Genomic DNA, 13,842 nt, shown 5'->3' with positions numbered 1-13,842 from the left:
CCTTTAGTAGCCTACATGAAAAATAGGTCTCTTTGACTATTGCTTTTTATGTATAATATATTTGCCTATTGACAACGTTTTTTATGGTAGGGGAGAGTGGGGTCAAAAGTCCCGCGGGTCAAAAGTCTCGATGTCCAATCTGATAAAACTAGAGAGCTTACGATAATTCCAATAAACCGGTAGTGCAAGGGAATTAACCGCGCCTCTTGACCTTGAGCCCCATTTTACCAAGGTCACGAGCCGGATTCGGACATTCATTCCGGTTTCTTTCTTTATCTTACACTACCACGATGGCAGTCAATGCACAACTCAGCGAGCTCCCTAAGGATATTTCTCAAAATTATTTACCATTTCAATTGACATCCCGACAAAAAACAAGAGCGGAAGCTTTTTGTCTAGAAAAGTATGTAAATAATGTAAAGATATTGAAAAAGGCGAGTGAAGTTTTTGATGTTTTTGCCTCTGTTTACCGAAGCCAACGGAAGAGCGAGAAGCCTCACGACGTGAGCTTTTGAAATTAAGGAAAAGAAGGCAGTGGATGCCTACTGCTCATGCAAAGCAGGGTAAGCGTTCAATTTTATCTGAGTTTCATTTTAAAAACTACTGTTTAAAGTTACAATCGATTTCTAGTTTTCTATGCATCGTCCTCTTCTGTACTGTGTCACTGTGTAAATTATCACGACGCAGTCATCTCACCAGTCACCAGTCAGTCATGTGGGTTGGGAAACAAGATTAATTTCAATTTCAATGAAGAAATGTTTTGTTAGGTGACGTTATGTTATTTTCATCTTAGTCTTCATGAATTCAGTATTGAAGAAAGCGTCACTACACATTTTTAAAAAAAGGGGGGGGAGGGAGGGAGTTAAGCGATCGTAAGTAAAAGTAGGGAGAACAAAAGAGTCACTGTCATGTGCCCCCTGTTGTTTGCACTGGCTCAACAATCTGATTATTAAAATGGGAATATCTATCTTGTTTTTTTTTTTTGATAGAAATAAACAGACTTAAGTGCCCTTATTCATTTTTTTTTTTTTAAATCACCGGTACATGATTGTCAGAATTACTAGTAGTACTAGATAGCTAGTACTAGTTCATGATGACTAGTCTATTTTTATAAATTTAAAATAATTTTAATTTGCATCACATTAAGTTGCCTCTCTCAGTTATGACTGCCAAATTGATGGAAAAGCTTTTCATTTTTACATCGATTCCATCATTTCTTGCATTATTAATTTAGTCTCACAAATATCTATTACTATTGTTATCATTCTTATTCTTATTATAATCATATCATCATCATCATAATAATAATTATTATTATTATTATTATTATCATCTTTAGTGTATTCAATGACTATGATTTGATGCCCAGTTGAGGAATTTTGGTTTTCTCTAAAGTTCTTTCCACTATAACAGCAACAATTAACATTTAGGACAGGACATGATGCCTGTTAGAAGACGATATTACATTTTTTGTTTGGGTCAGGGACAACGCTGTTAATAGCAAAGTACTCATTTTACACCTGAATACGGTGAGAGGATGTGAGTAAAGAGCCTTTTCCAAGGACTCAACTATGCGCTGAGCGAGGCTCAAATCCAGGACCTTCCAATCCAAAAGCGAGTGTCATACCACGTTACCACCACATAAATATGAGACTTGGATTAGATTAATTTTTAATTGAGGAAAGTGAATGTAGTTTATTGATTTATTGTAGAGAGGTTATATAAATTTAATATATTTTCGATTATTTTAACTTTAAATTCACTTTCGAGAGTGAATTTTACCTTGACTACCTTTTGTCAAGCGTGATCCATTAGCTCGATTTGGCATATTTATTAATTCCCCTTAAAAAGGGGGTTAGCCATCCTATACAACATTTAAAAAATAATATAACTCATCATCTAAATTGATATAATTTTCATTCCGAGTAGGTTTTACAAACAAGTGTTGTTTTCATTTCTTTTTAAATTTTACTTGCAGCATATCTGGTGAATGTTCCCATGTGGTTGCGGTAATATTCACACTTCAGAACTGGCAGCAAGCTGGATTACAAGATATACCTGCAGATCCAAGCTGCACAAGCCTTCCGCAGCAGTGGAATAAACCTCGTGGCGCAAGAATTGATCCTGAGCCCATCACTTCAATGATTATTGCCAAACCCCGTAGGAATTTAAAGCGGCGACCAGTCATGGCAACTTTTGAAGACAACAGGTAATAAAATGCATTCAAATCACTGGGACAAAACAATCTGCATTGTTACAAGGGTAGAGGGTTTGTTTTTAGGGGGTCTACAGTGCTTGCGACACTATTAAATCATTTGACTGCCAGGTGACAGGGGGAGAAGTTGTAGATCTGAAGGTGAAAGCATCAAAGGAAAAGCAAGACAAAGGGATATGGTTCGAAGGGGGAACAGAAGTTCCCATGTACAATATACCGATGTGCCTATTTTGGCATTGTTAAAAGTCCCACTCAAGCAAAGGATACTGCAATGAAGGATGTGCTCAAATGTTGACATATATACAAAACTAATAACTATAAATTTTCATAACAGAGAGATGATATACCTACAGGGAGAGATAGCATCTAAAAAAGGTTTTATACATTTGATCATCTCCTTGTCAACTAAGCGTCCCTGCCAGGACGAGGGGGAGATATATCAATATGAGAAAATTTAATCTAAAACAAAGATGGAGAGCGACATGGAAAGGGATTAGGGGGATAGAAAATACAGTAACACCATGGGAGGCCATAAAACCCATCCAGCTAGGGAAAATTGGTTGGTTTGCAAGATTCTAAATTTTGTTTGTAAGTATCATGCATATATATATATAGCTGGGATTCACTTCGGTTTCCGAAGCATTAAACAAAAGTAATGTAGGGATGCTTTCCATCCATCTAGGAGACCCAGCTATCCTGTCACCATAGGATGGACATGGTTAAAAAACTAAAACTACCTCGACACAACCTGGGATCTTTGCTGCTTTGGTAGACGATCGCTCTGCCATTTAAGTTTTAGATGTGATTGTATCTGATAAAGATAATAATATCAATCCAAATTATGGTGGGCAACTTGCTTTTAATTCCTTTCTTGGTCATTTTGGAATAATTCATTAGCAATAAAAGTATTTTTATAGCAATAAAACAAGAGAAATTGAAATAGGTAAATTTATTTCAAATAAATATACATGTGGTCATAAACTGTAGATTCTCTGAAATTTTAATATACAACTGGTGATAAGTCGTTTATATTGGATAAACAGAAGCTGTTAGGCCTTCATGATTAAAAAATATAATGCAATCTTATATATTGTTCAGTGACTTGAGCTTTTATATAGCGCAATGTCCACTAAACATGCTCAAAGTCAAAAGTGCTCGACATGGGGTTCTTAGCCAACAGTAACAGTAACACTTAACATGTTGGATGAGACATGACACCTGTTAGGCGTTATTACATTTTTTTTCAGACAGAGACCATGCTGTTAACTGCCAGATACTCATTTTACAACTGAGTACGGTGAGAGAATGTGAGTAAAGAGTCTTTTCCAAGGACTCAACTATACGCTCCTTGTAACTTGAGGACAGGTTTGGAAGTTCTAATCTTAAGGCGAGTGTCATATATATGCTCTTCTTTTTTTTTTACTTCTAAAAGCTCTATGTAACAGATAGTGAAGTTTAAAGCTGCAACCTAGAACATACTGATTTGATAGACACCCATTTATCTTTATGTAAATTAAAAGAGAGGAGAGAAAAATGACATAGATCTATTCAGTTGCTTGTATTTTGTCTATCATCACTCTAGGAAATGCAAGAAACCAGCTCTGGCATCGGACAGAGAATATTTGAAGCAAGCATTTGAAAATCGCCCCTTTGGATATTTGGTGGAGGAGGTGACTAACAATGATGCCAATGATGAATTCTATATTGGCAGTCTACTCTCCCATCAGGTGAGTTCTTGGTCAATTTAAATATATCATGAATATTGCATTTATTTTATCATGTTGTTTTCTCTTTTATACTTATTAATATTAAGATAATCACAAAGTCATTGAAAGGACAATCAGTATGTTTATGATGCACGTAATAGTGGGGGCATAAAGTTCGTAAGGAGACAACAAACTGAAAAGATTTGATTAATTGAAGTGAACATACTTAGGTCAACTTTATCATTAATAATTTTAAATTTCTTGGCTCTACCTATTGCATTTTCAACGACAATTCTGTGTCTGGCAATTTTTTTTGTCTTAGAGACCTCTGATGCTGTCATCTGGGTGCCTCCAGAGACAAATGGGGGAATCCAGAGTCTAAGGCCCAATTTCTCAACCTCACTTTGAATTGTGAAGCCCTTGTCCACCATTACCCCATCTCCCAGTTTGACCATATTGGTTTTAATTAATTTCTGCAATAGGACTAGCAGACCACTCCTCGTTGTGATCTCCTTGTCAGAGATGGAGCCTGAAAACAACATACTCACAAAAGTAAATGCCCCAGAAGGCTCCACTCCCACAAGAGCTTTCAACGTAGTTGAGGACTTATAGTCTGAATACAACAGGCTTTGATTTTTTAAGGCCTTGGGTCTGTTTGTCTTTATTTCTGTACCATCAAGAATAACCAGTGTGTCCGGAAAATCTTTTTTAAATTTTTGTGGCATGTTATTCTTGATGGTGTCTCGATCAGGCCATACTGGCAAACTGCCAAGCCTGAAATACAAGTAGTTGATCCATGCCCTAAATAGACATCCTGCATCATTTTTTGATATTTTAAATAAATTGGCAAGATGCAAGAAAGTGTAATTTTGGCGCAATTTCATCATAACTAGTAAAAATTGATCTACAATGGGCAAGCAATGTGTTGCTTTCATTTGTTTTGTTATGGTGAATGGCAATTCTGTATTGTTTGGTACTAGGAAAGTGAATATTTTTATAAAATCTTCATACACAAAACCCGTGTAGCTCTTTATAGCTTCTTTCGGTCCGTGATGGTGCAGGTGTTCAATGGTCAGACGTGAGTGACTGCATTTATCTGCGTCCGTTTTGGGGGGTTTTGACAACAGCAGCCTCTTAAGCTCCTCTCCCTTTAATATTTCTTGGGCATGAAGTCTGTTAGCCTCCTTGAGTTGTTGCTTGAGCAAAAAGACTTCTTCTTTCAGGGATACGTTCTCTGCAACCACTGCTAACAGTGCCATGTTAGAATCTGAAATAAAATGAAATTTTTTTTTGCAATTAGTTTTCCAGCAGAGACTGAATCAACAAACTGAAATTAATCTGGGTAAGAATATTGAATCATTGATTTTTAAAAAATATTCTCATTCTTTTCATGCTTTCTTTTTTTATTTCCTAGGCTCCTCTCATTGGTGAGAAGACTGTGCCATCGGAAACTAATATCAGTTGCTGGGATTTGGCACTTCCAAGGCCGATAAATTTTGACCCTCCTGAGAGCGTTGAGAAATACAGACATGAGTGGCAGGATGTATCCATCAGCATTTCGGATGCCCAAAATCTGGAACGTTCAACTGCACAACAGGCTCACTGTGCTCTATGGTTCTCCGAGAGGCGAAAACGAATTACTTCTTCGCAATTTGGATTAATTTTAAGAAGAAAGCTTGTTAATTCAAAATTTGTGGAATCAATATTTGATTCAAAACCGTTTTCGTCATCTCCAACGAGTTATGGCATATCAAATGAGCCGATTGCTAGGCAGCTTTACATCAAGAAGACTGGCAATCATGTGCACCAGTGTGGATTTGTTGTCAGTCCAGACTTTCCTTTCCTTGGTGCAACACCTGACGGGAAGGTTTGCTGTGAGGTAGGGAAAGGAATCCTTGAGATTAAATGTCCATATGCGATTAGGGACATGACATTTCAGCAGGCACTATCCTCTAAAAAGAAAGACCTTTGTTTAGAAATTTCTGAAAGTGGGGCAATCACCCTCAGGACAGATCACCCATATTATGCTCAGGTGCAAGGTCAGCTAATGGTGACTGGAGTCAACTTTTGTGATTTTGTGTGCTTCACAAAAACAGATTTGTTTATTCAAAGGATTTACCCTGATTTTCCATTTATATATTCGGTGCTTGAAACTTTGACGGTGTTTTATTCAAAATATGGCAAGGGCTATTGTAGTTAATGTTTTATGCAGCAGATTATTTTTGATGAATTATTATTAGTATTGGGTATTATTATCATGATCATTATCATTATTCTCCAAGTTTCAAATTCTATCGAATTATTTGTTATTATAATTTCCTATCAATGTCGATGTATCTCACAAACTTTCCACACAGTAAAAATTATACAATTTGTCATTATTATTATGTGTTATTAAAGTCATACCTAAATTTGGAACAACCCTTTGTTCATTTTCTTTGTTATCAGTCTCCCTGTTGACCACTTCAGTATCCATAGGTTCTGGTGCGGATCTATTTTCGGGATTGGTTGCTTCAGAATTAAGTGTTCTTTCATGGCCCTCTCTGAAAAAAAACAAAATGTAAACGTTTCTGACATTGATGTGTTTATGCACTTTGTGGTCTTGTGGTAAGACATTCTCCACCAGGTCCCAGGAATCACAAAGTTGAAACTTTGAAAGTCTCTTTGCTAACATTCTTTTATCCCACTTGGAGTATGTAGAGACATGACAACAATTAGGCGCTATTACTATCTTTTAAGTTTACCATCCAGGTAGTTTTATAAGTGCGGTTATGTGGTCTGGAGGTATGGCATTCATCTTTGGACCAAAAGGTCTGGGTTCGCATCCCGAGTGGTGCAAAGTTGAGCCCTTGGGAAAGGCTCTTTACTCACATTTTCTCACCTTATGTGGGTGTAAAATGATTAACTGGTCATTGACAGTGTTGCCTCTGTCCAAAAAAAAAAGTAATATCGCCTAACAAGTGTATCGCCTAACAAGTGTCGTGTCTCATCCTACATTTTTAAATGTTGCTATTGACCACCTGTAAAGCGTTTTGAGCATGTTTAGTTAAGATTGCTGTATATAAAAGATCAAGTTTTTGTTTTATGATAAGAAAATGAGCTTTCCAACTTATTTCACTCACAGTCACAGAGGGACTCAAAACAAGTCAGAATGTCATACCCCGAGATCTCAAAGCTCTATACGGAGGACAATAAGCAAATAAATGCTAAATTTACTCCTGGGTGGGGTTCCTGACCTTCCACAGTGGGCAGGGAGGTACATACGGTGTCTTCTATCCCGTATATCTGTTTTCCAACTTGCATTCTGTCTTTGTCTTGGAATGAGATTACTTGGTTTTGTCCTGACCCTGAGTCCTCGCTGGGAGGGAAACAGTCAAATGCATAATTGTTTTGGGAGATGAGATTTGTTCCTTGTAAATTCTCTGTTATGTATTATTATATTTGTTATTTTGAATTTATAATGTAAGCATTTGAGTATATTCCCCTTAGTGGGGTCCGTGCTTGTGTCCCGATGAGACTTAATGGTAATCTCAAACTAGGTACATTGTCGGTATGCTCTTGGAACCTGCATCTGATCCCTATTTGTTCCCAGTTCCCCTTTGTCTTACTTTTTCTTGGATGCTTTAATTGTAATTCTATAACTCTTTACTATCCCATTTTCTTCCTTTTTACTGGCGCTGATATAACCTAAATGTGTTGCAAGCGCTGTAAAACCATTAAAAACAAAAAATAGCAAACATCAATGATATTATATCCTCACAATCCGTTCCATGTTAAAATAATCAGTTCTGTCCTTTTTTTTTTTTTTACATATAATCATGTGGTTCCGATAGCTCAGTTGTTAAAGCACTCGCTTTACATGCAAAGGGAACTGGTTCGATTCTGGCCAGCATTTCTCTTGATCACACAGTGGTGGCTGGTCTGTTAGGTCTTGAGTCTTGAGGAAAGTACTTTACTTAGAGATACTTGGAGATGATTTCCAGCACAGGTTCTCAATGATCCTCTTCGCTGGACTCGGTGTCATCTTTGTTTCTTCCGGTTGCAGATTACCGTGAAGACAGAATGTGATGCTAGCCTTGTAATCATAGAAGATTTCTTGGTTTTTCCAATAGCTACCCAGTCTGTTCTTGAATGAGTTAAGTGAATTAGTATTAGCACTGACAACTTTCTCTGGTAGACTGTTCCACACTTGAACCACTCTAACACCAAAATTATGCTTGCGCACATCTAGTCTGGCCCTTTGTGTGAAAAGTTTCTTAGAGTTGCCCCTTGTTCCTGTCCTCAGGGAGTGCTCGGGCCAGGGTTTAAGTAGATTACCAGCTTTTTGGTCATACTTTCCATTTAACATTTTGTACACTTCTATCATGTCACCTCTTATTCTTCTATAACTTAGTGTTGGTAATTTCAGTTTTTTAAATCTCTCTTCGTATGTCATCCCTTTCATACTCGGGAGCTGCTTGGTAGCTCTTCTTTGGACGCCTTCTATGAGCTTGATGTGTTTACTTTTGAATGGTGCCCAGACTGAGCTGGCATATTCCAAGTGTGTTCGCACTAGTGCTTTGTACAGTGGAATGAAAGTATCTTCATTTAGGTATTGAAATATTCGGCGAATTGTTGCAAACATTGCAGTTGCCTTTTTCACATTCTCGTTGATGTGCTTTCCAAAGCTTAGATCATTATCGATGATAACTCCAATATCTTTTTCTTCATCCACCAACTCAAGTTCATTTCCCATTAGATGATATCTCTGAAGCTTTCAGCTGGATATAGGTTTCCAATGTGCATATGTTTGCACTTATCAGGGTGAAATCTTAGCAACCACCTATTACTCCATGATACGAGTTTGCCTAGATCTTCTTTGTGATACACTAGCATCAGAAGGATGGCATGCACTGTAAAAACTGGAGTAATAAAATCTGGCTACATTGGTCCAATGGCTCTGAAAGACTACTTTTTTTTTCCATTCTCAATTTTGGGGGTCGTGGAAAATTTTTTGTTCAACCTGATCAGACAAAAAAAAAATTGATCAACACTCACTATCACCCTTGATAATTTCAAACAGTAAAACAGGGTTCAACTCATTTACCTGAACTTGCTGATTTGTTGAATTCAGGAAGCAAATGTCATTAGTAATAAGAAAACACATGGAGAATTTAAAAACCCATAGCCACATGATTAAAGAAGAGATAACGGTCAAAAACTCACCCTGATAGTGATACCATTCCTTGATCAGAATCCCCCACCCTCAGAGGTTGAAGCCGACGTTTGCTTGGTGTTAATTTTGTTCTTGGCTTTGGATATTGAGTTTCCAATCGATAACTTGTTTGAGCAAGTTCAGGATCGGGGAATCTTTTAGTAGGCTCACCATCTTTGAAATGCTGCAATTTAAGTTGGAAAGATAAAATGAAATTATTTGACTTGACAGCTTCAGTAAAAAAATGTATTTTCTCTGTTTTCTTGTTAGTATTAGTTAGAAGAATAACATCTACTGTCAATGAAAACCTCGGCTAAACATCGTATTTACTTGTCTTTAATAAATTAACGGCTCAGACAAAGCATTCTCTAACTCTAAGATCGTTCGATTTACTTCAACTTAAATGTTGAATTTGATTAGAACTAGACTTAGACCAACCGGCCGGGAGTCATCCCAATGAATATTTTCATAGATTTCGTCAATACTGACGTTTTTGACATGTTTTGTGCAGAGTCGAAGAGGGTTGTTTACAAACAAAATTAAAATGGCGGCGGAAAGCAAAGCTAGTCTCAGAAATGAATCGAATTTTACACAACAATATTTTTTAATTTTTCAAATTAATTTTAATACATTTCAAACTCCAGAGATAAATTAATTATATTTCTCTAATATGAGCCAATAAAATAACCAGAAAAGTCTTTAAATATGTAACAGGAGTTGTAGTAGTGACGTCATGTGCCATCGAACAAATTCGTTCGATTTTCAGTCAAGTCAGTGAACTCGAGTCAACTTGAAAAGTGAAAAGAGAGAAATGATGTTTTACGTAAGAATAATAAAACAGACTAGCAAAAAAAAAAAACAATTTTCATATGATACTGATTGATATAAACTGTGTTGAATATCAACTTACCTTAGAACAAATGTAGCGGTCCTTGTTGATCTTCGCTAAATTCAGCTGATTTTGAGGGCGAGCGCAAGCCCTGATCCATCGCTTGCATCGAGGTTTGTCGATCCACGGCTTGATAAAAGGAAAAAATCGTACGCCTCCCGATCTCTCTGGATATCGACTGTCGCTGTCGCAAAGGCCCCATTGACATTTTTTACCCATCTTTTTTTTAATTTAAAGAATTCTGCATCAGACTTAGTCTAAGACTACACAATCATTACTATTGTTTGTAAACAACCGCTAAGCCATGTCCGAGCGTCATATCCGGGTCAGGGCTTTGAGGGTGTGTCACGAATCTCGTGTTTTGATTGGTCAAAAATCTATGGGTTAATTACATTGTTTCGTTGTTCTATGGTTCATATAGGAAAGCAAGGGACATAACTCTAAGATACTTCTGAGAAGCAGCAGACTATATCAAATTGCCTACAAAAACTAAATATTTCGATTGCTACTGAATCGTACATTTCTATTGGTTCAAGAGTCTATTTTTGACTTATTGTTATGCATACACATTGTTAATTATTTCGTTTGTGATATAATGTTTAAATAATTCATTAATTGGGGTTAGTTTTTATTTCAAATTAAAAATATTGATGGCAGTACACTTGGGGTCAAAAGTCTCGCAGCCGTGGGGCCAAAAGTCTCTCATAAAATTGCGAGACTTTTGACCCCACACTATTTTCATTATTTCGTAACAACATTTAACACATTTTTGTTGGATGATCTTTGTAATTTAGTTTTCTTTCTTTCCTTTATATCTATATCTTTTTATTTATATCAGACATTAGTTTAAAAAATGAAAAGAACATTTAAAAGGAAAACCGAAAGGGGTCTCTTCTCAAGGGAATTGATGCTTGAGGGGGTGAGACTTGTCCTGGACTCTGGTCAGCAGATCAAATCAACCGCAAGGGAATTAGGTCTCAATTATAAAACTTTGGGTCGGTATGTCGAAAAAAAAAGAGGCAGAATATCGACCTTGAGGATGAGAAACTCAGATTTGGATGGTCAAGTGACCACAGTCGTGTGCTTGACGATAAGCAAGAGGCTATTCTTGCTGAATATCTACTGCAAGCCAGCAGGATATATTTTGGGCTTACGATGGTGGAGTTCAGAACTCTTGCATTTGAGTTCGCCACTAAGAACAACATCACCACCCCCACTAGCTGGATAAAACACCAGATAGCGGGCAAAGACTGGGCCAGTGGATTTTTTAAGAGACACCCAGTTTTTTCACTGCGCACACTGGAGCCTACATCTCTAGCCCGTATGGCATCATTTAATAAATACAATGTCGGTCTGTTCTACGACAACCTTGAACAGACTATAGAAAAGTTTCGGTTTACCCCAGACCGGATCTTCAACACTGACGAAACTGCCGTGACGACTGTTGAAAGACCAATGAGAAAGATCGCAGAGAAAGGCGTAAAGAGAGTAGGGGCGGCAGTTTCACAAGAAAAAGGAACTTTAGTGACAATGTGTGGCACTATAAGTGCCATTGGCAGTTTCATACCACCCTTTTGTATTTTCCCAAGAGTGAACAAACAGCCATTGTGAGAGGAGGTGTTACCTCCTGGCAGCAAGGCGGAGGGTCATCCAAAGGCCAGCGGATGGATGACGGAGGTCAATTTCTTGAATTATCTAAAACATTTTCACCATTTTTCGAGACCATCACCTGAGTTCCCAGTTCTCCTTTTATTAGACAATCATGTGTCACATGTGTCCCTAGCAGCAATAAATTATTGTAGAGAAAACAACATTGTTCTTCTCTCTTCCCCCCCCCCCCCCCCCACATTGTAGCCATGAACTTCAACCACTTGATAAGACAGTCTTTGGACCTTTTAAAACTTTTTTAAATCAAGCAGCTGATAAGTGGATGAGAAACCCTCTTAATGCAGCAAAAGTAATGACGATTCATAACCTTCCGATTCTTATTGCAGAAGCATTTCCGAAGGCCTTCACCCCAGCTAACATTCTAGCGGGCTTTGAGAGCACTGGCATTCAACCAATCAATAGGCAAAGAATCCCAGAAGATAGATACATGCCTTCATACTTTACTGATCAACCCGAACAATCTGGCTCGTCCTCAACAGTCACTGCATCATCTCCTACAGCCACTGCAACCTCATCTACAGCCTCTACCTCAGCTCCTACAGCCGCTGATTTGTCTCCGTCAGGCAAAGGTTTGTTGTCTACAGCCATCATATCTCCTCATGAAATTCGTCCATTTGCAAAGGCTGCCCCTAGAAAAAGGTCCTCAAAGAAGAAGGTAACTTCATGGGTTCTTACATCACCACCTTTCAAACAGTCATTGGAGGAAGCAGCTTCAAAGAAATCTTACAAAAGATCTCAACAGGTCAAGCCAAAGTGTAAAAAATCCATTTTCTGCACTGATTCTCAGCCCCCTCTCAGTGATAGTGATAGTGAGACCTCTGACCAGCTGATGATTAATTATGCTGATAGTGACAGCGATGATCTGTGCCTTTCTCATAGTATGCAAGATGATGTTGAAACTGATCTTAAAAATCCGACTGTTCAACAATTGGAGGAGGGAGATTACATTTTGGTTCAATTTACAAGTAAAAAAACAGCAACCTATTACGTTGGAAAAATTGAGAGTGTAGATATTGATGAAAACACAGTAGACTGCATGTTTTTAAAAAGAAAACCCACAAAAGAGGGACAATTTTTTTTTGCGTTTCCACAAATTCTCGATGCATCGGAGGTGTCGGTCGGTGACATTCTTTGCAAGCTCAATCCACCACATCGGGAGGAACTGTGAAAACCGGAGACATTCTGACCTTCAGTTCTGATTTTTTAAATTCATTTCAACACCCCATTATGTAAAATACTGTGCGTTCCAATACTTTTAATGTCAAATAAATTTGAATTCGTGCGTTTATCAAGTTGCCAAGAAAATGTTCTATCTTCATTTTTATTTCTTGAAAAATTGGTTGTTGATGTTGGTGATACACACACACACACACACGCACACACACACACACACACACACACACACACACATATATATATATATATATATATATATATATATATATATATATATATATATATATATATAACCATATGATAATAATAGATAGCTTTTATTATATAGCGTTTTCCATGTTCTAAAACATGCTCAAAGCGCTTTACAATGCTACTCCTGGTGGCCAGCGGACACATAACATATAGGACGCCACATGCTGCCTGTGAGGAGCGTTAATTTTTTTTTGGGACAAGGACAACACTGAAACACGATGATGGGGACCTCCGAATTTAACGGCCGTCTCCGATAGAGCGGTGGCTGCCGGGCAATGTTTTTGTCTCTGACGGGAATCGATCCCGGGATGCCAGCGTTACATTTACAAGTCTAACGCTTAAACCACTAGGCCACACACGACCACAAACTATATACATATGGGTAGTGATAAAAGGAACAGATTTTAGCATCAGAAAGTATGTTTATGTAGAATAACGATGACAGAGACTTTTGACCCCATATTCAGAGACATTTGACCCCGCCACGGGGTCAAAAGTCTCTGTCAGAATTATTTTACATAAACACATTTTCTGAATACTATTTTCAAACTTGTGACTTGGTATAAATGTCAAAAGATAGCAAATGAATAATTTTTTTTTATGATACAAGATTTGTTTAAAAGAGCTATTCGTTGTTTTTTTAATGATTTTTAAAATTAGTTTGGAGACATTTGACCCCACTCTCCCCTACTATTGGTATCTCAATCTCAATAACAATGGGCCAATTTCATCCCTTGCACAA

At 37.5% G+C, this 13,842-nt stretch overlaps 2 protein-coding genes across 2 annotated transcripts; one reads left to right on the top strand and one right to left on the bottom strand.

The window, feature by feature from the left end:
* Nucleotides 1-218: 218 nt before the first annotated feature.
* On the top strand, nucleotides 219-6,290 carry LOC144977001 (uncharacterized). Its single transcript, XM_078921674.1, has 4 exons — nucleotides 219-563; nucleotides 1,979-2,209; nucleotides 3,798-3,942; nucleotides 5,336-6,290. Exons 2-4 carry the CDS (start codon nucleotides 2,142-2,144, stop codon nucleotides 6,119-6,121), a joined length of 999 nt encoding a protein of 332 aa, XP_078777800.1. The 5' UTR covers nucleotides 219-563; nucleotides 1,979-2,141; the 3' UTR covers nucleotides 6,122-6,290.
* Nucleotides 3,055-10,362, bottom strand: LOC144977000 (uncharacterized). The gene is made up of 4 exons (XM_078921673.1): nucleotides 10,026-10,362; nucleotides 9,127-9,299; nucleotides 6,328-6,464; nucleotides 3,055-5,188 (listed from the first exon to the last, which is right to left on the bottom strand). The coding sequence occupies exons 1-4, from the start codon at nucleotides 10,221-10,223 to the stop codon at nucleotides 4,065-4,067; spliced, it is 1,632 nt and encodes a 543-aa protein (XP_078777799.1). The 5' UTR covers nucleotides 10,224-10,362; the 3' UTR covers nucleotides 3,055-4,064.
* Nucleotides 10,363-13,842: the final 3,480 nt, after the last annotated feature.

Source organism: Berghia stephanieae, chromosome 7 (assembly GCF_034508935.2).
Source record: "Berghia stephanieae isolate SIO BIC M18660-M18661 chromosome 7, UCSD_Bste_1.3, whole genome shotgun sequence".
Classification (NCBI taxonomy): Eukaryota; Metazoa; Mollusca; class Gastropoda; order Nudibranchia; family Aeolidiidae; genus Berghia; species Berghia stephanieae.
Note: the sequence above shows the minus strand (reverse complement) of the source record. Positions and strands in the feature narration are given on the sequence as shown.

Excerpts from the sequence above, each read along its gene's own strand:
- LOC144977000 (XM_078921673.1), bottom strand. The coding sequence starts at position 10,223 with ATGGGTAAAAAATGTCAATGGGGCCTTTGCGACAGCGACAGTCGATAT. Across the intron at positions 6,465-9,126 it reads GGAATGGTATCACTATCAGG|AGAGGGCCATGAAAGAACAC; the intron begins GTGAGTTTTTGA and ends GTTTTTTTTCAG. Across the intron at positions 5,189-6,327 it reads AAGGGTTGTTCCAAATTTAG|ATTCTAACATGGCACTGTTA; the intron begins GTATGACTTTAA and ends ATTTTATTTCAG.
- LOC144977001 (XM_078921674.1), top strand. The coding sequence starts at position 2,142 with ATGATTATTGCCAAACCCCGTAGGAATTTAAAGCGGCGACCAGTCATG. Across the intron at positions 2,210-3,797 it reads GCAACTTTTGAAGACAACAG|GAAATGCAAGAAACCAGCTC; the intron begins GTAATAAAATGC and ends TCATCACTCTAG. Across the intron at positions 3,943-5,335 it reads GCAGTCTACTCTCCCATCAG|GCTCCTCTCATTGGTGAGAA; the intron begins GTGAGTTCTTGG and ends TTTATTTCCTAG.